Consider the following 25,251-nt stretch of genomic DNA (forward strand, 5'->3'; position numbering starts at 1 on the left):
GTTTTAAGTTAGCACGCGATTTAACTTTTTCATTCAACACTATCTTCACTGCGTTTTATGTTTCCCACATATCAATGTGTGAGTAACTTAAAACACGATGATATTTGTGGCACACAGCGTGTTAGGCTCCAAGAAATTCTTGAGAAGCCAAAACGCCAAAGCAAACCCTATTTACTGCAAAATCTTCTTGTTTACGTCCATTGATTCACCGTTGAGTTGCTCAATCATTTGGCTGAAAACAAGAGAGGGAGCGCAAGGGAACAAATATATCATTGATTAATTCAATCATCTAGCAGAAAACAAGAGAGAGAGTGCTGGAGAACGGAGAGACAACCAACTGAATTCCGGTTTTGAGAGAGAGAGAGAGAGAGAGAGAGAGCAATGTGAGTATATCGTACGACTAAAGAGACCAAATTTATAAACTAAATTATAAAAAGAGGGAATTATTCCTTCCATTGATAAGAACACAATCTACAAACAGAAGACCAGCATAACAGAGGGAGAGAAGGGGCAAAAAACCATGGATCTGAAACTATCTTCCCTCCCACATTTCTTCCTAACAAGCCATTTTAGATAAAGATTATACTACACTAGCCACTTAAATAATTGCAGTCCACAGTTTACACGAGGATAAAATCAAAGAATCACCAAATCGAGCCGCACTGAGACACACATCACTATCTGCTTCACTCGTACGGGGGCCATACTTAGCAGCTGTCGAACAGAGCGCGGGCGCTGGTTGACAAACTTCACCTTTCTTCCTCTTAGGGAGACTTCAATTGTGAAGATCAGAGCCAAAAAATTGTTCCCTAAAACGTGAAAACAAACAACATGCTGTCCTGCAAAATGCTTATCCTTCTAACCATCTAACCCCACTTTTGCTGTCACCGCCTGGTTCCCGCTAGTGTGTTAGCTGAGCAGAAGAAAACTATCGTCCCCGTCGGTATTTTCTTTGTTCTCCAAAACATCTGTTTCTATATGTACAATTTGGTCACCCAGAACTGTTGTGTAGCTCAGCAGCTCTCTGTCTCATCATCTCCATCACAGCGGCTCTTCTTCTTGAATCAGACTGCTGTTGCAGTCTCCTCAAATGCTCCTTCAAATCTCTGAAAACATACATTTATATAATAGAATCAACGATATTACCCTTAAGAGGGAGGGACGAAGGAGAGGAAATTAAGAGAGAGAAAGAGAGAGAGTCGAATGTCATAATAGAAGACAATTAAACCACGAACCTGCAACGCGGCACATGGCACTCGGATACTTTGCAAGCTCGAGCATGAAGTTGAAGAAGATACCACATTTTCTTACAAAGAACGCATCCTCCAGATGCACGGACTTTGCATTGAATTCCATGGCGGAAAAGTCCCTTCACCTTGCGGCAATTGGGGTACTGACATTGTGCAGAACGACACTGTGATGCATGCACCAAAAGATCAAGCATTTTCCGAAGCTGCAAAATTGAAAACAGTGTTATAAGAACCACATTGGCATCCTAGCCTTTCCTCCACTAATACATCCATGTTCAACACAAATCTTCAATTATGTAAACACAAATATAAAGCACCTGTACAACTCGCATTTGCCTAGCTTCTTTGTTTTGTGCATCGCGATCAGCGATGGATGGATGATTTGTCAATTTATGATGATGATCTACACCGCCTTCCTTCTGATAACAGTTATTGCATACATCGTATTCAGGGCAAACTTCACAACGCCAGCCTTGACCTGTTTCAATGTCGAGATGACATATATTGCATGTTGTCACAAACGCAGGAGCAGTCGGGTTATGAAGATGGTAAAGGACCATCATAGAGGAATGTTTAGCCCGCCGTAAAGTATCATACTGATAGTGATTCCCTTGACAAAGGCTGAGAAATGCCTGTCTGGTGTCAAAGAATTCACTCTCAAGAATTTCATCTTTGTCCTTTGTATCCACAGGTACATCAGTAATTTGAAACTGCAACATATAAATGATGTCAGTACTAAGTAGTTTTTCTGAAAAAAGTACAAAGATCTTGCAGAGCCATGAGAACTGAAGCTAGAACCAAGGACAATTCACATACAGGACGCAATTCATGCTTTTCCCTCTGATTGATAGGGTGCCTCTCTCTTTCTTCCCGTTTTTGCTCTGCTTCATAACACCTGTGGTCCCATGTAAAGTAATTAGAACAAAATCAATTGGCAAACCTTATTCCATAAAAAGATAAACTTTGATGTTAAATATTCAGTGAGAAGTATAAAACAATATATTCAGTAAGAAACTTCTAGTGTAGAAAAACGCAAAAAAAATTCAACTTTCTGAACTGAGAAGGTATAACGGTCAAACTGTCTGCGAATTCTAACAAAACCCTGAGCAACAATACCAGAACCTTCACCCATTCTTCTCCAAACAAACTATAAGCACAATTTAGTCATATATGAACAAGTACACAGTAAAATAGGTAATACAAACAAAATTTAATACAGTATTAGGAAGCTCTGAAGGGGAGGGAGGTAACAGCAGAATGCAGGAGTTCAGAATCTTACTTATCACAAAGCTGAAAATTTCTGCATTGAGTGCAGGACCAACGGTTTCCTGATACCATTAGTACACAACAGTGAGAGCATGCGTACTGCAAATGAACCATGATGAAATCCTCCTTCATTGGCGAAATGGTTTCACCAAGCTGAGGGAACATAAATATAAAAGTCAGCAAAAGAGATAAAAAGATAAAAAAATTATCTCTAATTCTTTTTTTATCAGTTGTACAAAGTGCAATTAATCTAATAAAAATCTCATCCTACTGAACAGCTTTCATATATTGATTTACAGGTAGACTTCAAACACTATTCTTTTACGAAGACTGATAAATACTAAAACAAATTGAAAACCCTGAACTTATTAGTGCAAAAAACACTGAATATCTAGCCGAAAATCCACAAAGGGTGAAAACAATAATGCAGTTGAAAGACTAAAATTACTTTGTGCATTAGAAGCAGATCCTTTGACGCATTAGCAGAAAGATCAGTTTGACCAGATGCTTTTAGAGCCCTTTTTGTTATAGTCTTTTTGGTCGATCCTTTCTTATTCTGTTTTCTCCCGTCCTCTTCTTGACGCATCTGATAAATCAGATCCTCGGCTGCACCAGGCCAGTAGTCACCATCAAAATAGGGCAGCCTAGCTGCAGTGACTTTGGCCTTGCATTCAGCTGTGGTTACAAAGAAATGGTCATATAGATTAGTGAGTTCAGCAACAATGCCCTCCTTGGCAGCTTTCCTAAGCATTGCCAAATACCTGAAACAAAACACAGAGATAATAAAATGTAAGAAACAGGATAATTGATTCTCGAAATAACTGCAACACAATTCACAAAATTCTATAAGCTCACCATTCACGAAGCTTATCAGATTTTGGTGTTTTCTGAATCTCCGGATGACAATATAGAATATAATCTTCACCCTTCAACGGAGGGCAAGCCCATATATAGCAGCTTGTAAACCCTCGTAGCTTGCAATATTCAAGGTACCCAATCTGAAAAAGGGAATGCTAAACTAAGGCCAATAGTTTCAAGAGAACATATCGAACTAAAGAAAAGATAACATGAAGAACAAGATCACTGAAAGCCTAAGCCTCACCAGAATTTCATGATAAACATAAGTGCGGAGAGCCTCTCCCGTCACCGCTTTAACCTCGGGCCTGAAATACTTAACAGAATCCAAGTACGATAGATATACACGGCGCTGATTCGGAAACTGGCTTTCAGCTCCAAATTCTTGAACATACATGCCAAATAGGCATACTTCTACACCTTCAATTTTCTGAAACAACAATACAACCTAGAGGAAAATATGTAATTAGCATATTGGAACCTTTTCCTGTTACCCTAAAGCAATACAGCCCTTTTCATTATCAGTTAAACATTGATTATCTTCCTACCTTAGATTTATATGGGAACTCTGTTGGATAATTTTCTTCCTGAAAAATTTCAAGAAACCGCTGCTTTACTTCCAATTTTTTGTCAACCGATGAAACAACCCTGATTACAAGCGATTCTGCCCCAGGAACCTAGTAGCACAAAGGAAAGAAAAACAATCAGCCAATAATCACATTAAAAGAAAAAACCTTTCCGGTTTTCCACTTTTGAAAGTCACAATACTTGTTTCAGAAAACCATATACAAACATTAATTCATAAATCAAAGTTTCTTTCAATTCTATGGTAACTTTTCCTAGAAGTGCATTATCAAGTATATGTTTCTATTTTTTTGGTAAGAAACATAATTTTATTAAAAGAAACAGAAAAAAACAGGGACAAGGTGTCCACTGCTCTAGCTAGAGAAAGTTAGCCAAAGATTTTAACAAAGACTGAAAAGGTAAGCAACCGAGATACATGGTAGCATAGTAGCATACCAACAAAAGCTAATGTGCAGCTAAATTCCAATCATACAATATACAATAGACTGAAAAGAACTATCCCTAAATTATGAAGCCGCCGATGCCCAAAAATGAAACACTGTCCTATAGAAGATAAAACTCAAGACCACAAACAATGCAATTATATACTTCTATTAGGCTTAGACGTGGTAACTGGTCCTGCCTCCAAGTCCTTAAGGGGAGCAGCCTTCTGTAAAAGTTTACGAAAGGCACGGAAACAAGGCTTCAAACGCAGGCCCTAATTTGGCACATGGATCATGTTAGGTCAACTTGGAATCTTGGGTAATTGGGTTCAGTCTCAGTCGGCCGTTACAGAGGCCTTTGCTTCTGTTCAATACATTATGACAGAAACTAATTTTGGTTGGTTAATCTGATCAGTTCATCAATGGTCGGCAAGTATGATGGTCCAAATGATGATCCTTTCACTAATAATGAAAGGCAGTTCATGGCAGCAGCTAAGACACTTATGTCCGGGATTCATGTATTGGGAAAATACAGCCATATAGTGAATTATGTTGGTTAAAGATAATTTGATATTGGTGATTCCTGCACTGGATAAATCCATGATCACTAAAGAAAGATTTATGTAGGTTCATGTAATTGCGTTCTCCAGAAAACATGTGCTTTTCCGTAGCATTGTGTGATGCACCTCAACTCTAGGTGTGATATGGTGATACCTAAGGCAGCCAGAAATGATTCTTAGAAGCTTCGTAGTTATACTGGTAGTTTCTATGCTCTTCCCTTAGTTTCCCCTTAACTTACCTTCTACAATCTAGACCAATCAAAAGACAAAACTAAACAGTAGACTTTCTATCTATTATTCCTTCATCTCCTGAACCAGAATACTAACAGCATAAGAGAAAAAAGCAAAAGCATCATGCAGTACTCTATCCCTCATAGCACTTCAAATACTTAGTACTATATAAACCACCTCATCATAACTCTTTCCTTGCTGCCTCGCCCTCTCTTGTCTTTCCACCTTCAGTTTCTTAAATAACCGTTGCTCTATGTGGTCGCTTAGTATTGTCTTCGGCAAATCTTTGGCCCCGAGAACAGCACTCTGTGGTAAAGGTTTACGCTCTCCCCTTTCAACCTCTTGTATATAACAATTAGGGCAAGTATATTCAGCTTGCCCACCATCATTCCTTCGGCCATTAAACAAAGCACAAATTTGATGTTGCCAAGCTTCGCATTTGTCACATTGGACCCACTGCATATAAGGAGGTGAACAGCATAAGATTCACTATCTAGAACAATCAAACTATGTCACCAAAAACATTGTTCCAGCAAAAAGAACGTACCCATTCTTCAGTCTCCTCGTCATTTTTCTTCTTCTCTAGCCTTGCCTTTGGAATGTTAGTCCCATCAACAACTATCATGTCTCCACGAGCCTCGTTATAGCATGGAATACAGAAATAATGTCGTGTGTCACCAGCCCCCATTGTATAGTACGTTGCATTGCGCTTGATACGAGCACCGCAAGGTGTGCAATATATTGGCGGTGGCTCAAATGTAAGCTTCTCAACTGCACACAACTGACAGGAGTTCTCACTCATGGCATGCTCCATTGCTTGATTCTTCTCTGCCTTTGCTTTGCTCTGTGAAAATAAATAAATTACCTATAATAGTGAAACCAATAGAACAAAGAGAGAAGGGTAAGAAGGAGTGTCAATCCATTGACTAACCTGGCCAACCCACTGCCTGAGACCTGTAATATGAGCCCTAACTTGCTCCGGAGTGAACAGTTCAGTCATTGATACCCCCTTTATTTTAGGCTTCCCAGACTTTGTTCCAGCTGCATTTTCCACAGTATGCGTAGCATTTTCATGTTTAGCTGGATCAGTTTCTTTCTCATGTTTGATGTTTTCTTGCTTAGCTAAACCAGCGGACTCATTATATGAGACAGATTCACCATCATGCCTTTGATTGCCCTTATCCTCAACACTATACTTCATCTCATCAGCACTCCCTTGTCCAGAACTTGAAGGAACTTCCATTTTCACTTCTGCAATCTCAGACTTGAGTGGCATAGAAATCTCTCCATGTTGGTAATCCTGGATCTGTAAATCCTGGGGTACATGGGGTTCAATAACCACAGAAGCTTTTACTGCAGAACTAACACTATCAGGATGAACAGGTTGAGAGGACTGCTCTATCTTCATGCGTTTTATAGAAGGTTGCCTGTCTTCAGAAGTTTCAACAGCCGGATTTGTCTTCGAAACCAATCTAGCTGAAGTGTCTTCACTATCATAGGCTTTACATGATCCATTTGTTGAATTCTGCAAACCAGAATCAGAAACTTGACGATTCTGTGCCTTATTCGGATGCGTCAGCAGAAAATTCCTAACAGGAGGGCAAACAGGGCAAGCTGGGTCCTTGCATTTCTTGTTATGATCAACCAATTTCTTGGTAACGTGACAACGAGGATGTGGGCATTGAGGTAAATTGCATGTTACCATGTGCTTCAACAGTTTTTGAACAGTTACACAATTAAGTTCGCGACATTTCCCTTCACGGGCTGAACAACAACGAGCATGGCGCAAGAACAAAAGCCACCTCTGTTGATTTTTGAACTGTTTCTCCCGATTGCCATTAGAAGATCCAATAACAGCACTCGATGAATTGGGGGGACGAGACGTGCTTCTAGATGAAATTGTTTGAACAGCATTTGGTCCTTCTGAAGACAAATTATTACATTGGGCTTCATCTTTCCCAGATATCCTCTGATGGAAATCTTCCTGGAGATGCTGCTCATGGGAAATGTTGACCTGTCTGTGACTCCCATCTTGTGACTGAGGATGCCATTGATCCTGCAGTACTGGTTCTGATTGAGCTCCAGCAGAAAGAGAGCTGAAATCATTTCGAGACTCTGCAACCAATTGGTGAGGATGCAATATCTGTTGCATTTGCTGGGAAGTTTGAGACAACGAAGAGGAGATACCATGTTGACTGGATGGGATATGCTGAGCATTCCTCAATCGATCATCAGCAGGGTGCTGATGGAATTGGTTATGCATCTCTGATAATTGGAACTGCTCTGTACCTTGTTGGTGCATAACTTCACTATGGTGGTCCACACCACGGTTCGCTTGACTACTTACATCAGGTGTGATTTGAGAATGACCAAAAGCATCATTGTTTAACATATGCTGGGACTGCTGATTTTGCTGCTTCTGTTGACGTTGTTGGTGACCTAATTGCTGCTGCTGTTGATACTGGTTAGGTTGCTGTTGATACTGATTAGGTTGCTGTTGAAATTGTTGCTGTTGATGAGACTGGAAAATATTATCTCTTGAAGATAGTGGAGTTTGGAAATTCATCTTTTCCAATTGATCAAGTTGTTGAGGCTTCGCATGGACACTTTGCTGGGCAGCATGTACATTTGACTGACTATTTATAAGGGGAGAGATGGCCTTGGACATGGGTGTCGAGCTGACTGAATTCAAATTCTGAGGATTCAGCATTGACCCAACAGAGGTCGCAGCACCATAGTAGTTTCCAGAACCAAAAGAATCTGCATTACTCACTCCATAGCTATCACCTGGTAAATACATGATTCATTGGTCAAACATTTACCTATTTTATGATAGACTACTCAAATAAAGTCATAACCTGCAAGCGTATAGACAAACAGTCAATTCATATATGCATCTATACTGTACATGCATGTATGTGCATGCACACAAAGAAATTACCTTGCATTACCGGCCGCTGATGTTGATCAAAGTGCTGTTGTAATGGTTTGGAAGAGTTAGCGTGGGGCGTTGAGGTTAGATAGCCCTCAGAAGTGCCAGAATCATTAACAACTGGTAAACTGTTCCCAAATCCCAACCCACCATTTAGAGCCCCATTTGGCAACCCATATGATTTCTGCTGCATGCCAGACCTTATTCCACTATTCATTTGGCTGCCAAGGCTATGAAGTATACGGCTATTTTGACCACCAATATGCTGCTTTTGCTGTTGTGGTTGTGTTACCATTGAAGAATCAACACTAGAGAACCCACCTCCATTATTAGAAGAATCCGAATTCATGTAAGACTGATTATTACTGCTACTAAACCCAGGGGTAGGAATCATTTGGCTAGCCATTCTTTGCACACCCATTGATGACATGTTCCCTCCAGTACCAATGGAGAAACTGGCAGGAGACTGCTGATAGCCATTAGACATAGAACCTACAAAAACAAATTTTGTAACAGTGGTTTGAAGCAGCAGTTTTGAGGAATTTGGGGAAAAGATGATACAACTCAGTTTTTACCATCAGATCTATTGAATGAACCGCCATGTATGGCACCAGTGGGCACCAGGTTTCCAGTGTTGACTGTAGTAGGCGCTATGCCAGTACTACCTCTAGCAGTGTTCATAGAAGCATCCATAGAAGTAACCATCATATTTGGATTCCCATTGTGTGACATACCGGGTGTTGGTATCATCGTACCAGCAGGAGAGGAAGAATTAACAGCCTGTTGATACTGTTGGCTTTGATTTGAGGGTCGCTTAATCAAATTTTGCAAACGACTCTCTAACGTTTCTGGGTTCATATAGTCATCCTGAAATAGGATTTGCAAACAACAGAATCATAAGCGTACTAAGATGATATCCATTTCATACAGAATTAGAATAAGATCAAGTAAGAACATTATCACTATATACATGTATAGTGAGTTTCAATAGCTGTCAAGAAATCAAAAGGTGAACCAGCAGATTTGACTTCAAATTAATATCAAAATAATAATGCTTTAAAAACAAAATATAAAAAATTTAGCTGTTTCAATAACATTGAGAAAAGAGAGGTAAAAATATCTGTCTAAATAAGTTAAAGGGGAAGTGAATAGAGAAACAAATAAAAAATAAAATGAGAAACCTTGTCCCGAGCACTTTTCAATAAACACTCATCCAATTTTTGAACAATCCCCCTTAACTTCATGTCATTCATTGGCTGGGAAAATTGTCGCTGCTGTATAATTTGGCGTCTGAAAAGCACAATGGTAACATCAGTATTTAGGTAAACAATTGCTCTAACATAAAGAGACGAATGTTATATATGAATTAACAAAAGTGCATGCTAGCACAACTATATCATGTTAAAAAAATATATATGCAAAAAGAAAACTTAAAAACAAAAAGCAAAAGAATACTTTCTTCATAAAAATTAAAAAAAATTATGTCTTTTGATTTTATAACATGTCTTTTGATTTCAGACGGAGGTAAGCAATATCAATTCTACACATTAACAATCAATAAGGAATAACATGCTTCGCAAAAAAATAACAAAGAACAAACAAGTCAGCTGAGACATGCTAACAAGCAACTTGCTGCCCATATAAATAATGATAGAACACCGAAAGGAAATGCATCTTACATTCTTTCCTGCACACTATGGCGTGCCCTCATAAATTCAGGATCCATGTTGGACATAGCACGAGCAGGCCCACCTAAATTTTGCATTTGGGGAGCAAGGGCACTTCCATTATGCTGGGAGAGCACAGGCATCTGAGATCCTGCCTGATTGGGCACTTGCCCCGATATGTGTCCTGACATGTGTGTCTGCACATTCATCTCCTTTATCCTTTACCACGCTGACTGTAACTAGCAAGTAACGCATAACTTAAAAACAAAACCTTTAGAACTGCACTGCCAGCTCATGCTTTAACCACAATAAACTCCCTCCATACTGTACATACAGTGACAAAACAATGAATCGTGTAATTCGGTCAACTAAAGCACATAATCATGAGTCTACTTAAGTAGGAGAAATAGCACAGACAAAAAACTAGTAGCAGGGAGGAGAAAACAAAATTACCAACATGATGATCACATTTTTGTATCAATATAAAACCATTCAAAATGCAAGTGAATTTAATGAGAATCGCTTGCATTTTTCACTCAAAGTTTTACTACATGGGGGTTTTAGTAGCAGAAAACCAAGTAAAATAATTAGGATAGCACAAGTATGAATACAATGCAAAACAATTCAGCAAAATGTGAATCAAATTAGTATACCAAATAACAAATCTTTGAAAATGATAAATGACTTTAAGCAAAATCGACCACCATTTTCACATAAACTTTGTAAATTTCGCTTACTACAATTAAACACCATAAAGCAGTCAGATACTGAACTTGTAAGAAATGAATAAAACAATCAATTAGCAAAGGGGCAAAATTGGGGCCAGGGAAGAGCGCAACCTAAACCTATGCAATCAAATGGGCAATTGAGTAATTCAGCAGTCAACAAATACAAGCTGAATTCCCAATTTCACAATAATCAACCCAATCATACTCAAATCAAATCGAATCAAAAATCGAAGCAAAAATCGAAGCAAACCCTAGGTGGCACACGAACCTGATGGATAAGCGATCGGAGCTCAAAATTGATAGAGGGCTTTGATAAAGCACGACCAGTACATTCGACCACGATCGGCGATTGCGAGATACGGACAGAGAGCGAGCGAGAATAGAGATTGGGATTCAGAGAGAGGGAAAGTCGGTTCGCACCGCCGTCCCCAAATGATACACCGCACGTGCGAATTGACACGGAGCGGAAAAGGGGGTCGAAATCGAACACGAACTTACGACGAAGGAGGGAGAAGGAGGAGGTGGAGGAGAAGAAGAAGAAGAAGAAAAGCGAGAGGAAGTCGAAATTTTGGGGCTTTTGGGTTTTTGGGGCTCAAACGAGTCAAATCTCAATTGCTCAATTGGGGGTTAATTTGCTGAGAAATTATACTAATTTAAAATTTGGGAATTTTTTTTTATATGTTTATGATTTAATTGACCAAAATAATTGAATTGATGACACAAACAGGACGACATAAGGGACGCAGATGGAGATAGATAGATAAAGAGAGAGGAGAAGATGGGTGTTTCCGAGTCCACTCCATTGAACCAAGCTTTGATTTTACACAAGTGCCCCTGTTTTCATACACATTTTCATCAAAAATGATATGTTATCCTTTCATTTTTATCTTTTTTCATGGTCTTTCGGAGTATAGACCATATACTGATATTTTTTTTCTCAATATTGAGAGATGGGTCTTGTTCTTCATGCTCCTAGAACCATGAGCCTAAGAATTTGTCTTTTTTTAGGAAACAAAACATAAATTCAAAAGCAACAGATAATTTAAAACACGGTTACGAGCTCAAGCGCACGCTTATATGTGTATAACTTCGCACTTAAACATGGTTATGCGTGCATAGGCGTGCATGGTTAATATGTATAACAATAAATAATAAGATTGTATACTTGGAAAGATTTGGATTCATTCACAATAATAGTTCAATCTCACATTCCATCCTCATAAAGAGAAACTCGTTTTAACTATAACAATGACGGTATGTCTACCTATACAAGAACGAGTATTGATATTACTATTTTGTGTACGAAATATATCATCTACGCTAAAGTAGAGGGGGTGGATTACCCTCATAACGGGCTAGCAATAATGTGGTTCAAATTCGCCTTCGACGAGAATCGAACCTAAAACCTCTCTCCTTAAAGTGAAGAAGAATATTATTGGACCGTAGTACTAAGTGACAGTATTAATATTATTATGAATCCTTACTTTCATTGTGCTTAATTAATATTATTTTTATAATTATTATGATTTCTGACTTTTTGACGTGGGTCACATTATAATATGCAAATCTACAACCAAAAAATTTGAAATTAGATTGATTATTGAGAGCTAAATGCAAAGGTAGTCTTTTTCCCTTGTGAGTGGGAAGTTTGATTCTTGTAAATGGCGAATTTGAACCCCATTATTGATAGCCCATTGTGAGGCTTAGTTCACTCCCCCTAGTTTAAATAATATCGTTTGTTAAAAGAAATACATAGGTAGAGAGAGAAAATGGATGTTTCCTGATTCTAGTCCATTAAAACCAAGCACAGAAATAACAGAACGCTCTTGATTTTATCCTCAATTTCAAAAAAAAAAAAAAATTATATTATCCTTTGATCTTATAGTTTTTCAAACTCTTCCAAGCTTTGGTTTAGTGATCTCTTTTTTTCTTAAAAATTGAAAGATGTTTTAAAGTCAAATTTTTATTTTAACTAGGGTAAAGAAATTCAAGAGGTTGTAAGTAGTATGTTGCACTTGAGGGCTTACGTTTGATTCCCTCTCTCTCTTTCTCTCTCTCAATATTTCATGTATGAAGGAGAAAATAATTCTTCTACCACTACCACTACCACTAGAGTCCTAAGCTGCACAATATTTGACATATTTTGTATTTTTCCAGTCATTTAAAACTCTAACCATCTCACTTCTATCAAATATTCTTATAACTCTTTAGGTAGTTGTGATTGTTTGGATGGAAAGACTAAGGTGATTTAGAGCAATTTCATACGGGTAAAATTGACATGGCTAGATCCCAAATCCAACTCAAAACACTTATCCACCCAATTTTGGGTCAACAAGGCTCACTAGCCATACTGCTATAGCCATATCGATAAAGAGTTCATGTCTAAATGCATGACGCTACGTCAGCGAAGCCTTTTACTCTTTTTTTTCGCCACGCATGTGAGCCACACATACCCACCTAGGAGAGTGATGAGGCAAATTTTGTTGCATGGCCCCACCGCAATGACTACTTACAATGTACTCAAGGAAATGGATCGTCTCCGGATCCCTTCCTCCTTATTCACCAAATCAGGGAATTTTGGCCATTAATATTTGATCCAACGGCTACAAACAGGGGCCAACTTTAAAAGTTATAATAACTTTAGCCATTCGATCAAATTTCAATGGTTGGGATCTCTTGATTTGGTGGATTAGGAGGAAAGGATCCGGAGAGGATCCCTTTCCTATACTCAACATGTGGCCAAATCTAAAACGTCCATTTCAAATTCTTACTCAATTCACGGTTCTTATTATTTTTTGTAATAATAATTTTTTTTAAATTCAGAAAAGTTCAGAAAAATTAAGGAAAAAATTACAACGGTTACATGTAATTATTAGGTTATCTTATTAGGTTTTTAAGATATAACAAAATTCATTTATCAAAAGCTAAACAATATTTGAGATAGACATGGTGTGACAACCCATCCCTAATTTTGTGATTTTATAAATTTTTAAATAGTGATTTGACAAAAATGTCCCTAGTTACGATGAAGATTTTACAAATTACGAAGCGTGATGGGCGTTTTGGTAAATTCACGTTGCGGGAAATATTTTTCTGTATTTTCATTGGTGACTTTGAGCTCTGTGCCAAGTGGGACCCACACCACTCCTCCCTTCACTCCCATGTCTCTTCTCAGTTCCTCTTCAACTCTTTTGGACCTCTCTATCTCTAACTCTCACCCTTCTTCACTCTCTCTCTCACCTAACACTCTCTTTTCACTATATCTCACTCAAACTCTCTCTTTTTCTCTACACAACCCCAAGAGACCGTGCATCACACAGCACACTCGCCTCCCTTCCGGCGAACTCCACTTGAACCACCGCCGACATCTCACTACCTGGACGAGTTCCACAAAACCTAGTAGCGGGAGGAAAACCCCAGGCTTTCTCGTCCCTTTCGTATGTGTAAACCTTGACCACCATCACCATTCTCGTGACTGGACACGATCACCACCATTCTGCTGCGGTGGACCACCATTTCCTCCCTCCTACCATTTTACTCAGGACACCCTGGTTCAAGATAGGGCTACACATTGGCTTTGGCCACTGTTCATTGTCTCATTCAACGAAACTTCATTTTTTTGACAAATGTGAACCTCAAAAACCCCCAAGATCTTCGTAGATTGTGTTTAGGAGTATGGTTAGGATGTTTTTGAGGTGTTTTAATGTTGTATGGACACATAAATACCTCGAGAATAACAAACCTAGTTCTCCGGCGGAGATCTGACGGCTTTCGAGCCATTTTCCGGCCAACTCCGGCCACGGCCGAGGAAACCAAAGGTATATTTTGATTCCTTGTCCTCTGAGCTTCGATTTGATATATTGGAAGGCTAGGTTTAGTGAAGATTTGTAGTGGTCGGAGCTGAGATTATCCCAGCGGTTGTAGCGGCAAACGGCCAGAGAAGAAGAAAGAAAAAAATAAAATAAAATAAAAGGGCCCAAGCCCAAACCCAGATCCACGAGATTGACCCAGATCCACCTAGAAGTTGAAGGGGAATATTCATTTAGAATATTCTGTTAACCTTAATAGAATATTCCTTCTGAGAATGGAATATTCTGTTAAAGTTAACTGTTGATCGTTAGTTGACTTTTGTGACTTTTTGGAATTTTCTCATAAACCCTTTTAGGTTAATTTCGACGTCCCGAGTCCCCTTTTGACATCCATTTAGTGAAATTCTAAAGTCTTAATGTAGTTGACCACCGGGGTGTCTCGATTGACTTTTTAGGGTTGATCGTTGACTTTTTAACAAAATTTATCGGGGACCCACCTTAGCGTATTTCAACGTCCTGATTTCAAATCTGCACTCCGTTTCCCAAAATTTAATCGCCTTAGTTGAGTTTTACTAATGGTTCCTAATATTATGCATAGGTGCGATTACAATTGCAGACTCTGGCTTCTCACGTTCGAACGACTATGACTTCACAAGTATCTGTGAGTGGGTCTTTTCTTTTAAATAGTGTGTATATATAATTGTTAGTTTTCATTTATACGCCTAAATTATCATGACATTTATAAGATCTAGCACATTGATAGAAATTATGAAGTTATGCTATGTCCTACGGGATGCACATGTATGCGTATTATTATTGATGCCTTAATTATATTTACTGCTATGAATGATATTATGTTGACTAGAATTATCGAATCACTATGACATGACTATATTTATGTTATCTACTCATCGTTTGCTGCACCGGTGTTAGTATTCGCCTGTGTCAGGGCCAGTTTTTCACGTGTATGTGCACATCGCACCATACGCTCACTTTGGATCCATTGTAGGTGTCAGTCCTGTCCTAGATTGCTAGAGGCACTTAGGACTTGTATGTGTTGCGCATAACGTCAGTCTTCACGTGATTGTAGTACTATAGCGTATATCATTGTTACACCCAATCATGTTCATGTTAGAATATCTTTGCATGAACTCGTGTTTTAGCATCTGTCGATGAGTACTCGATATGATATGTTTGCTTATGTGATATTATGTGATTATGGACGTCACGTGCTTACTTACGAAATATTGTGCCGTATTGAATTCTTGAGATATTGCAGGCTGAGGTAAGTATTTTCATTCCATGCGTAGTATGTATATTTTGGAAACTATATTTGTTTTATGGCGATAGGTTATAATGTCTTCAAAAAGGTTTTTATAAAACTTTATTTTTAGGCTCACTGCCCCTTTAGTTTTTTGCAGCTGAGCTTTCGTATCGACGATGATTCTTGGCAAATCTCAGTATAGGTGATTACCTTTGATGGTATAATTCTACTATACTGTACTTTACTTACGCTATGACATCACGTGTGAAATGGGTTCATTCCTGCTCGCTAGCACACTCTTATACTTAGGCACTTTTAGGTTTAAATTTATTCTCATTTTCCACATTACTATATTTTATGGCTTCGTCACCCTCCTAGTGTCGACTAGCACAGCTCGATTCGGAGTTCAAGTGGACATTCCGGGTCCGGATGTGTCACATGGACACATGGTATACATTAAAAATAAATAAATCTTTGTGAATAGTAAAGATCATGTTAGTTATTATTCACAATAGGTGGAGAGTGATTAGTAATAGTCATGGTAGTTCTTTATTTAAGTAAATAATAACTGTCATAAGTCTAGTCCTAGGTCCAAATCAACCAAAATGGGTGGAAATGCTCTGATTGATTGGTGGTGGCAACGATGAGTGATGGTAAGGGTAATGATGTCAAAGATGAAGGTTAGATTGGTGATATTAGTAGTAGGGACACTACTTGGCAGCTAAAAGTTCAGCAACAACTCATGCTGATACCCAATCACAAATAAACATGTGTCCAATATGTGTTTACAATTTCAATTATTTGAATCGTGTCCAAATATGATTGGGTATGCAGGAGTTGTTGCTAAACTTTTAGCAGCCAAGTACTGTCCTAGTAGTAATGGAAATGTTCTTGTAATTGAAATTGTGGTGATAACCAATACACAATGATAATGGCCACAATTAAGTCATGGTATTAGAGATGGTAACAATGGTGGTTTGACTAGATGATTACTTTTAATGTTGAAAAAAAAAATCGCTTCAATCCTTGAAAAAAATTACTTTTATACTAAACCTTATCAAAAATTAAAAACTAGTTTTTGTTTTTTTTCTTCTTTTGGTTGACAACGGGGAATAAGTCCAAAAGAAAAAAAGGATTGCATAAGAATATCACATATCACAAGGCTACGAAACATAGTTATATATGCAATTAGCAACAGACAACAAGAACGAGGAGTTTGCTTAAAAAAGACTAGACACAAACTGCATGACAAACTCAAACAAAGTAAATCATCAACAACAAAATAATTACAGTAAATACTTCACATATCCAAGCCAGCATATAGATATTTCATATATCCAAGCCAGCATAGATATTTCACATATGTTAATGCATTTAATCTTTTATTTATCTATTTATTAGGCTATAGTAATTAAATTTCACACATGCTAATGCATTTTACCTTTTATTTATTTATTTGTTTATTTATTAGGCTATAGTAATTGTGACCCACTAGAAAGTTCTCATGTGAGTTTTCAGAAACAGAACCGTGAGGGCGTGGTTAGGGCCCAAAGTGGACAATATTATGCTACGGCGGAGTCGAGCCCGTGATGTGGTGGGGGCCCGGACGGGGATGTGACAATTTGGTATCAGAGTCAATCCTTGGTTGGAAGTGTGCCGATGAGGACGTCGGCCCATTGGGAAGTTCTCGTGTGAGTTCCTAGAAACAAAACCGTGAAGGCATGGTCGGGGCCCAAAGCGGACATTATTGTGCTACGCCGGAGTCAAGGCCGTGATATGGTGGGGGCTCGAACTGAGATGTGACAATTTGGTATCAGAGCCAATCCTTGGCCGAAAGTGTGCCGACGAGGACATCGGGCCCCCTAAGGGGGTGGATTGTGATATCCCACATCGCCTAGGGGAGTGGATCCTCTAAGCCTTATATGTATATTCCCATCTTTACCTAGCACAAGGCCTTTTGGGAGTCACTGGCTTCGGGTTCCATCGGAACTCCGAAGTTAAGTGAGTTCGTGCGAAAGCAATCCCATGATGGGTGACCTACTGAGAAGTTCTCGTGTGAGTTCCTAGAAACAAAACCATGAGGGCATGGTTGGGGCCCAAAACGGACAATATCGTGCTACGACAGAGTCGAGCTATGGATGTGATGAGGGCCCAGGTCGGGATGTGATAGTAATTATTGCCACTTCTTTTGTGTTGGTTTTATAAAGAATCCCACAAAAATAAAATAAAAACTAATGCCATATCCAAGTCAAAATACATATTCCACATATGTTAATGCATTTAGACGAGTGAAAGGCATTGCAGAATTGCAGAATTAAAGACAATGGGTGAAAGACAGTGCATAAAATTCAATTTTCACGTCTGCCCTCCGCATATGAACTTCAAGAGCGTAAGAAACTTAAATAATTGAAATTCAAAGAAGATTAAGAAAAAAATTGAAAGGTTGTGTATTGGCCAACTACGGCGTGCATCAAACCACACTACCAATTAAAGACAAAATTGAAAGGCATATATACATTCGGACTGGTACAAATTAATACAAGAATGAAAATTCAAGTAAGACTAAGACTCTAACTCATGATAAAAGATGTGTTGGCATTGAAAAAAACAATGATTTATTATAAGTATTATGATTTCCAAATGAAATTAAATCATACTAAGAAATTATACGTGACTTCACTTTCACCTCTTCTCCTAACCATTGACGTGGTTTTACAGGTTTAGTTTCACTCTTTACATTCAAGCTTTTTTTTTCTGTGAAATATAATTTCCGTTATAAACCCTAACTCATACTAGATGTCCACGCAGTAGGATGTAATTTGAATTGAAATGACGAATTTGACCCTCCATGTGAGTCATGTGAGTTTAATTAACGGAAGACTAACGAAAGTTAGGATTTGGACCTCAATTGCTAATAAGGCTCACCACGAGAGTTTAATTAGAAGCCTTTGCCTAAATTTTTTATTATTAGTTAGGCTAGAGTAATTATTGGTTTATTTTTTGTGTTGGTTTTATAAAGAATCTTATAAACACTTTTATTTTTTGAACAAACAATATTATCTACACTAAAAAGGAGGGATGGACTAAGTCTCATAATGAGCTAACAATAATATGGTTTAAATTCGTCTTTAGCTAGAGTTGAACTTAAGACATCATACATATTCTACATACTAGCCTTTCTGCACACGCTAATGCGCGTGCAAAAGATTTTTTTTTTACATCACGGCACGCTACGTGCGACTAGTGAAACTTTTTTAATTATAAAGACATTTTTATATTTATAGCATATTATGCACGACGTACAATGTTTAATGTTATTTTTTAGGATTTGGATCCTCGTCGGATCCCCTCCCTGGGGATCCTAGGGATCAACGAACACGGACCTTTGATTAAAAATCATGCGGTTCCAATTAAATGCTTTTTATATATTTAAAAGTAAAAAGCATTGTTTTGCGTGAAAAATATAAAAAGGAAAAAATTGTGACCGCACGATTTTTGATCAATGGTCTGTGTTCATTGATCCCTAGGATCTCCAGGGAGGGGATCCGACGAGAATCCAAATCCATTTTTTACATTTATACTTGTCAAGAGACATTATTTATTTATTTTTTTAGTTACCAAATCGTATGAACTTTTGCACCGGTAATGTTTTAAAGGATGCTACAAGAAACCACAAATGTTATTAACTTACTGTTCAATCGTCGTTCTTCCTTTGTTGGTAATGCGAAAGGTCTCGTTTGAGACAGTATCAAAGAGCAGAATACCACAGTGAGTCTACACGACTATGAGACAGTAACTAAATGGCTGTATTAACAGAGAAGTTACCATCATTTGGTGATTGCCAAATGACTTTGGTCATGAAATTTACATAGGAAGGGGATGGGCAGATGAACACAATTTTCACAAACATGAACACAAGGAGAATACATTACACCCCCACCCTCCTACCCTTCCATAAATACCCTTAATCGCGAGTCAAAATTCCAAGAATGGCATGCTCCCATAGATATCCAATATCCGGGCATGACAGAAGGTTAATGCAACCATAGTTTTACCAAATCTCCCGTCGTGTGATCTGAATAGTTTACTGCACCTCTTTCCAATTGTCTGCCACAACTGTAAGACGAAACATGAGGGGCAAGAAAATCAATTGTATATTTGCAGGTCAGGGTTTAGGCGGTATATAAAAAGAATTCCCACAGTCGATTGGAGTATGCATCAATGGATTCCATCTATCAAATATCAATCGTCCTCCTCGGCCAATTCTTCCTCGGAATTTAATAGGTGGTGTGGATGCTCCATTTGTTACTGAAGAATCTGATGGGGGTACAATGCCTGCTGCTGCCAACTTTTCTGGAACTAGAGGTCTTGTAAATAACAAAACTGGCTCAAGGGGATCCTACACAAAGCCCAGCCAACAGTTCAAATTCACTTCTGAATCTCGTATTCAAATTAAATTCAAATGAATTTTGCTGAAACTCCCTAACAGATTACATGGTAGCTTACCAGATATTGAATTAATGACAGTGACAAACTTCTGCAATTACTTATTGATAGGGTAGGGTAGGATAGTCTGATTCACAAGAACACAAACAACGTACCATTTTATGAAGCCACCCTTGTGGTGCATGCCGCCGCCTGAACTCTTGCTTCATGGTTCCTGTAGGAACCATAACTAAATTTGAATCTGTTAAAGGCGGATTAGGTATTGCGGGAGGTCGCATACGGGGCTGGCTGTTTGAAACATCATCCGAATCAACAAATTCGTCCTCGCTTGAACCAAATTTGCAAGATACAGGTTGAAATCCAGGAAGGGCCAAACTATCTTCCAGGAGCTCAGTTTCATGCTGAAAAAACCATAAGTCATGCAACAATCAGCAACACATTAAATTAAACCATTATAAATTACATAGCCCCAAAACCGAGCGCAATGGCGTTCTAGGATTCACATAGCCGACCCCACTTAGTGGGGAAAGGCTTTGTTGTTGTTGTTGTATGAATTACATAGCCCAAAAGGTTTACTGAATTATATGGCTGACTGAAGGCCCAGAAGGTTTACTGAGTTATATGGCTCACTGAAGGCATAATTAAAGGTAAACAGCAATAAGACTTTCCTTTTCCTTCACCTTTTTCTACCTTCTTTTCTTTCACTAACTTTTTTCTTTTGAGAAGAAAGAATATTTGATAAGGAAAAATAAAAGGGAAAAACTTTGAGTTTCAGAGTACCAAGTTACTCTTTCCAGTATCAACTACTAATTACATCGTCCTCACTTACAAGAAAAGAAAAAGGTACAAGGAATCGACAGACAAATGTCCAGAATAGGAAAAAAAAAAAAAAAAAAAACTAACAGCATAAAGCAACAATTGAAACATCAATCACCCCAGACCAATCCCACCAATCCCAACTAAAGATTGAGATAAAAAGTCAAACAGAACGAGGAGATTGTCAAGGGCAATATTAAAAAGAAATCGTTAAAGCAAACAAAGAGAGGAATATCCACTATACATACCTTGTATTTCATTTGGATTATTTGAAGACTAACTTCATTCTCCATGACTTCCCTCTTTTTCTCTTCTCTCTGTATACAAATTATATGGAAGCAATCAGCAGCAGTGAGGACAAATTCATCGCAAGGTGAATATAACGCCACTCAAGGAAAGTTTAAACACTTCAATAAAAGCACCTTGATTAAAGCCTCTACTATGGTCTTGGCTTGCTCCAGGTTGCGCCTAACCTGAGAATAGTCAATTCCAAAAGAAAAGCTTGTGACTGTTATTGTCAAACGCAATATGTACTGACTGGAAAAAAAAAATTATTGAAAAAGTAATACAAACCTGGCGAAGCTTTTCAAATGACTGCACATTATTTTCCCTTCTTTGCATCTAAGAAAAAAGACAAACAATAAGAAAGAGATATTTAAGAAATGTGTATAAGCAAAAACATTTAACTAACTAAAAGGCTTCGCCTTGAGGAAAAAGGAAAACACAATTAACTTCGTAATGTACCCTTCTTGTGTGCAGTCTGTGGGTTTTCTCCCTTGGTCTAAAGACATTATACGGGTTGGTGTCATTAACTGGTGGAGGAGGCTGTAACATAAATGTAGATGAGAATCAAGATGTTAAAGTTTATCAACGATGTATAAATGATATGCAAGCGCATATAGGCAGTGACAACATAAGCACATAATCAAGTTATTAAACTAACCTGCAAACGCCGCAAAACAGGCTTCTGCCAACGTTCACGCTGCCAAAATTGAGTGAAAAGAATAAATATCATCAGAAATATTTAAAAAGAACAATAATTAGACTGCACCGCAAATTATTGTGTATATCATGAAAATCAGTGAATTTGAGTTGTTTGTTCAATAATTTTCATTATTCTCCAACCCACAAGGAACGCAACTCGCTGGATATTCAACAGTTCTAGTTGACTAATTCATTTCCAAACAAACCTCTAAAGCTTGTAAGATAATACACACCTTCTCTTTCCAATAATTATAAACAGACTGGATAACAGCATATCTGAGGGACTGAGCTTGTAAAGCCTACAGCAAAAGGAAACAAAATTCTATTAACTTCGAGAAATGATTCAACACGGCACAAAATTAGAAAAAATATGCATCAAAATGCAACCATAAAAGATCTCTTGTAAACAGAGAAATGATTCAAGACGACCAAATACTATTTTTTAGCATCTTCATAAATAGAGAACGGCAACCTTTTCTGTTTAGGAACATGATACTACGTACCTCAGTCTCATTTAGTAAGACCTAACAAGAACCAAATTAACAAATATAAATGAACGATGCCACCATTTGGACATAGCCAATGAATGAAAAAAAAAAAGACTTTTAACAACCAGCATCGATATTGGTCAATTCATCAGGAAAAAGAAATCAAAACGCACATCACCTCACTAGCAACATCAAGTTGTAGAAGTACAGGGATTGGTGAAGCAAGAGTAGGAGTTATAACTCCTGCTCTTTCTCGCGCCTTATGATCCAAAACCTCCAACTTAAAAAGAAGACTCTCAAGCCTGTATGTGTGAGAATACCTCACTGATTAGAATACCAAATTCGACTGAAGAATAGAGAAAATTAGATTAAAGCATCAGGCAGCTACTATTTTTGAAAACCGGACACGACAAAATTCAAACTTGAATGCTTGATTGTCTACATATTGCTCAAAATCAAATTCTTCTGCGTTTATCAAATTACATTCTTATTAGAAATGAAGAGTTAGATTGTGATTATACTGCTGCTGCTTTCGTACAAGCTATTTCGATTGTCATTAATTACTTGATAAAAATGTAGACGTAAAGGGTAGGCAAAGTGATTACTTTTCGGGTGCAAGAATCTTCCTCTCTTTGTTGAACTCATACAGCCAGTCCTCATCCTCATTGTCTAGGTCATACTCCACAAACTCTCCGAGCTCGGCCCGAGCTGCAAAACGATAATAAAAGTGTCAGCAACGCAATACGAACACGAAAATGGCGGTAACAAACGAGTGTGAATTCAACAAAACCTCCTCTAGCGCGAAGGTACGAATTGGGCTGGCCAAAAGTGCGAGAATAGTCCCTCTCATAAGTGTCCACAACAACAAACTGAGGAGTGGGTATTTCAGGAACATATTTCTTGGGCGCGGCGGGGGTCGGGGGTGCCTCCGGTTCAACGGTGGCGTCGTAGGCGAGGCGGATGAGCTGAGAATTGCGGGTGGAAGTTGGGGTATCATCGTCTTCGAAGTCCTTGACGGATTTGACAATGGGGAGCTTCTTGTGGATATCAACAGGGCGAGGCCTGAATGAAAGTCTACTCATTTCGACCTCTGTTCATATCTCTTCAACCCCTTTAAGGTTCAAGGAAGGAAGGAACCAGTCAGTGGGGGTTATTAGGGCAAAATTAGGGTTTCGAATTGGGCATGGAATTGGTTGTGATAATTGGAGTTTCGAATTGGGGATGAAGGTTTATGTTGTGGTTGCTAGAGAATGAAGAATTGGGATCGATCAAAACCCTAATTGTGTGCCCTAAAAGAGACGGAGCGGAGACGAAGCCGGAGAGAGGGAAAAAGGGGGTTTGTTCTCGTGTGGGAGACGAACACCTCTGCAGAGAAACCAGCTCGGATTGGATTGGATTGGGTTCAAATGTTTTGGGCCCACTTTTGACTTGAAACTCCCTACATTAAGGCCCAATTATAGTTTGTAGATTAGTAAAATCTTTTGTGGGCCCATTATTGGCATTTACCCATCTGTCCCTCATATTATTTTCAATTTTTTATGCAACGATATAGGGGTAAAAAATAAATGGGTTGCAAATCCAAAATTCCTGAGATTAGAATGTAAGACTTGTTGGAACATATTTTTCATCTCTAGAATAATGGTTCATATGTCAGTTTGGTTTTCATCTCAGCGTGAGTCCTACATATTTCAACCATCATTCCATAATGAGTAAGGCGAGTAAGGCAATCCGGACTACACAACAATCCACTCCAACTATGGGTTGTTACTGAAAGGGGTCCTAAACGAACCCAATGACCGGAGTCCTAAGAGTATGTGGTATGTCACCCCTTAAGGTCCGACTAGAATCCTAATGGGAGAATGGGTCTACTACCCCACAGCCTCTAACCGGAGTGCATATCGTATGTTCTCCACTTCATATTCAACCACTCCCCACTCAAATCCCATCAGGTCCTAGTTAGATGCCAATTGCTTATCTAATTGGTTATATTATAGCACTACAGCTGATTTGAGCCATACCTCTAACTCCAACAGCTCTAACACTTCAGACAGCTGGCGGAGGGCTCTGAAGAAAGTTATGGGCATGCGTATGGTCTGACTGCTTTGAGCCATGCTTCTGACTCTAACTGCTTGACACTTTAGACAGCTGACGAAGGGCTATAGAGATAGGTTCTTGCCATATATATGGTCCGTATACTCTGAGCCATGCTTCTGACTCCAACTATTTTGACCCGTAAGACAGTTGGTAGAGTGGCACAGTGCACATTAGATAGACTTTGGGCGTCTATAAATAGGCAACTTGACGCTTCACAAAGTGTTGGACACTTCTTTCTCACTTAGAGCATTATGCTCATCTTCTCACTCAAATACTGATTTGCCCCCCAAAAAAAACCCACCGGACATTTGGTTTCACGACCATTTCCTTTTCTTTGCTCTTGTAGACTCACCCAACTAGTGGAATCATTCACTCCACCCAAAGAGAGGAACCTGCGCAAAATACGTTCCAACAAGACCTCTTACTTATAAGTAAAAAGAAATATCACTAGATCATAATACAAAGTGTTCAAATTTTTGAAATTTTAAAATAAAGTTTAAAGTTAAAGCCCAAATTGGGATTTAAGTTGAGAAATTATTGCACAACTTTTTTACCTTCTCCTCTGTTGCTTTTATTTAATTTGTTCAATCCGATGACCATACAGAAAAACGATGTGCACGAGGAGAAAAACAAACAGTAGAACACAGGAAAACCAAGAAATCGAAGACAACTTAAAACGCAGAAATAGACAAGAACAAAACTTACGAATAACTAACTCAACAGGTGAACAGGTGAAACACAAATAACTGTTTTCTGAACTCATTTGGTTTTAACTGCTGACTAACATTCATATACATTCAATGGTTCAGTAACAACAAATATACAAGTAAAAATATGAAGAGGACTTTCCCATA

The 25,251-nt window shown here is 38.4% G+C and overlaps 2 protein-coding genes across 4 annotated transcripts; both read right to left on the minus strand.

Moving 5' to 3' along the window:
- Positions 1-427: 427 nt before the first annotated feature.
- LOC126583878 (histone acetyltransferase HAC1-like) lies at positions 428-11,216 on the minus strand. Of its 2 annotated transcripts, none has more exons than XM_050248414.1 (17): positions 10,765-11,216; positions 9,781-10,001; positions 9,283-9,391; positions 8,677-8,968; positions 8,111-8,593; positions 6,101-7,956; positions 5,717-6,013; positions 5,347-5,625; positions 3,920-4,048; positions 3,619-3,819; positions 3,372-3,514; positions 2,965-3,277; positions 2,530-2,669; positions 2,067-2,145; positions 1,568-1,960; positions 1,236-1,453; positions 428-1,106 (listed from the first exon to the last, which is right to left on the minus strand). In XM_050248414.1, the coding sequence occupies exons 2-17, from the start codon at positions 9,975-9,977 to the stop codon at positions 992-994; spliced, it is 5,244 nt and encodes a 1,747-aa protein (XP_050104371.1). In that variant the 5' UTR covers positions 9,978-10,001; positions 10,765-11,216; the 3' UTR covers positions 428-991. The 2 variants fall into 2 exon arrangements, with proteins under 2 accessions (XP_050104371.1, XP_050104370.1); XM_050248413.1 differs by having other exon boundaries at positions 9,781-10,092.
- Positions 11,217-19,354: 8,138 nt separating this feature from the next.
- Positions 19,355-23,689, minus strand: LOC126583880 (uncharacterized). Of its 2 annotated transcripts, XM_050248416.1 has the most exons (12): positions 23,094-23,689; positions 22,909-23,011; positions 22,482-22,605; positions 22,319-22,339; positions 22,049-22,114; positions 21,775-21,813; positions 21,576-21,656; positions 21,405-21,452; positions 21,254-21,304; positions 21,080-21,148; positions 20,171-20,416; positions 19,355-19,968 (listed from the first exon to the last, which is right to left on the minus strand). In XM_050248416.1, the coding sequence occupies exons 1-12, from the start codon at positions 23,383-23,385 to the stop codon at positions 19,735-19,737; spliced, it is 1,374 nt and encodes a 457-aa protein (XP_050104373.1). In that variant the 5' UTR covers positions 23,386-23,689; the 3' UTR covers positions 19,355-19,734. The 2 variants fall into 2 exon arrangements, with proteins under 2 accessions (XP_050104373.1, XP_050104374.1); XM_050248417.1 differs by lacking the exon at positions 22,319-22,339 and having other exon boundaries at positions 23,094-23,687.
- Positions 23,690-25,251: the final 1,562 nt, after the last annotated feature.

This window comes from Malus sylvestris, chromosome 9 (assembly GCF_916048215.2).
Source record: "Malus sylvestris chromosome 9, drMalSylv7.2, whole genome shotgun sequence".
NCBI classification, from domain to species: domain Eukaryota; kingdom Viridiplantae; phylum Streptophyta; class Magnoliopsida; order Rosales; family Rosaceae; genus Malus; species Malus sylvestris.

Bases quoted from the DNA above. Each gene is read 5' to 3' on its own strand.
- LOC126583878 (XM_050248414.1), bottom strand. From the start codon at position 9,977: ATGAATGTGCAGACACACATGTCAGGACACATATCGGGGCAAGTGCCC. The intron at 5,626-5,716 runs GTACGTTCTTTT...CCTTATATGCAG, and splicing joins ACGAGGAGACTGAAGAATGG to TGGGTCCAATGTGACAAATG. The intron at 3,515-3,618 runs GTGAGGCTTAGG...TCCCTTTTTCAG, and splicing joins ATGTTTATCATGAAATTCTG to ATTGGGTACCTTGAATATTG.
- LOC126583880 (XM_050248416.1), bottom strand. From the start codon at position 23,385: ATGAGTAGACTTTCATTCAGGCCTCGCCCTGTTGATATCCACAAGAAG. The intron at 23,012-23,093 runs GTTTTGTTGAAT...ATCGTTTTGCAG, and splicing joins GTACCTTCGCGCTAGAGGAG to CTCGGGCCGAGCTCGGAGAG. The intron at 20,417-21,079 runs GTATGTATAGTG...TGGTTTTTTCAG, and splicing joins TAATCCAAATGAAATACAAG to CATGAAACTGAGCTCCTGGA.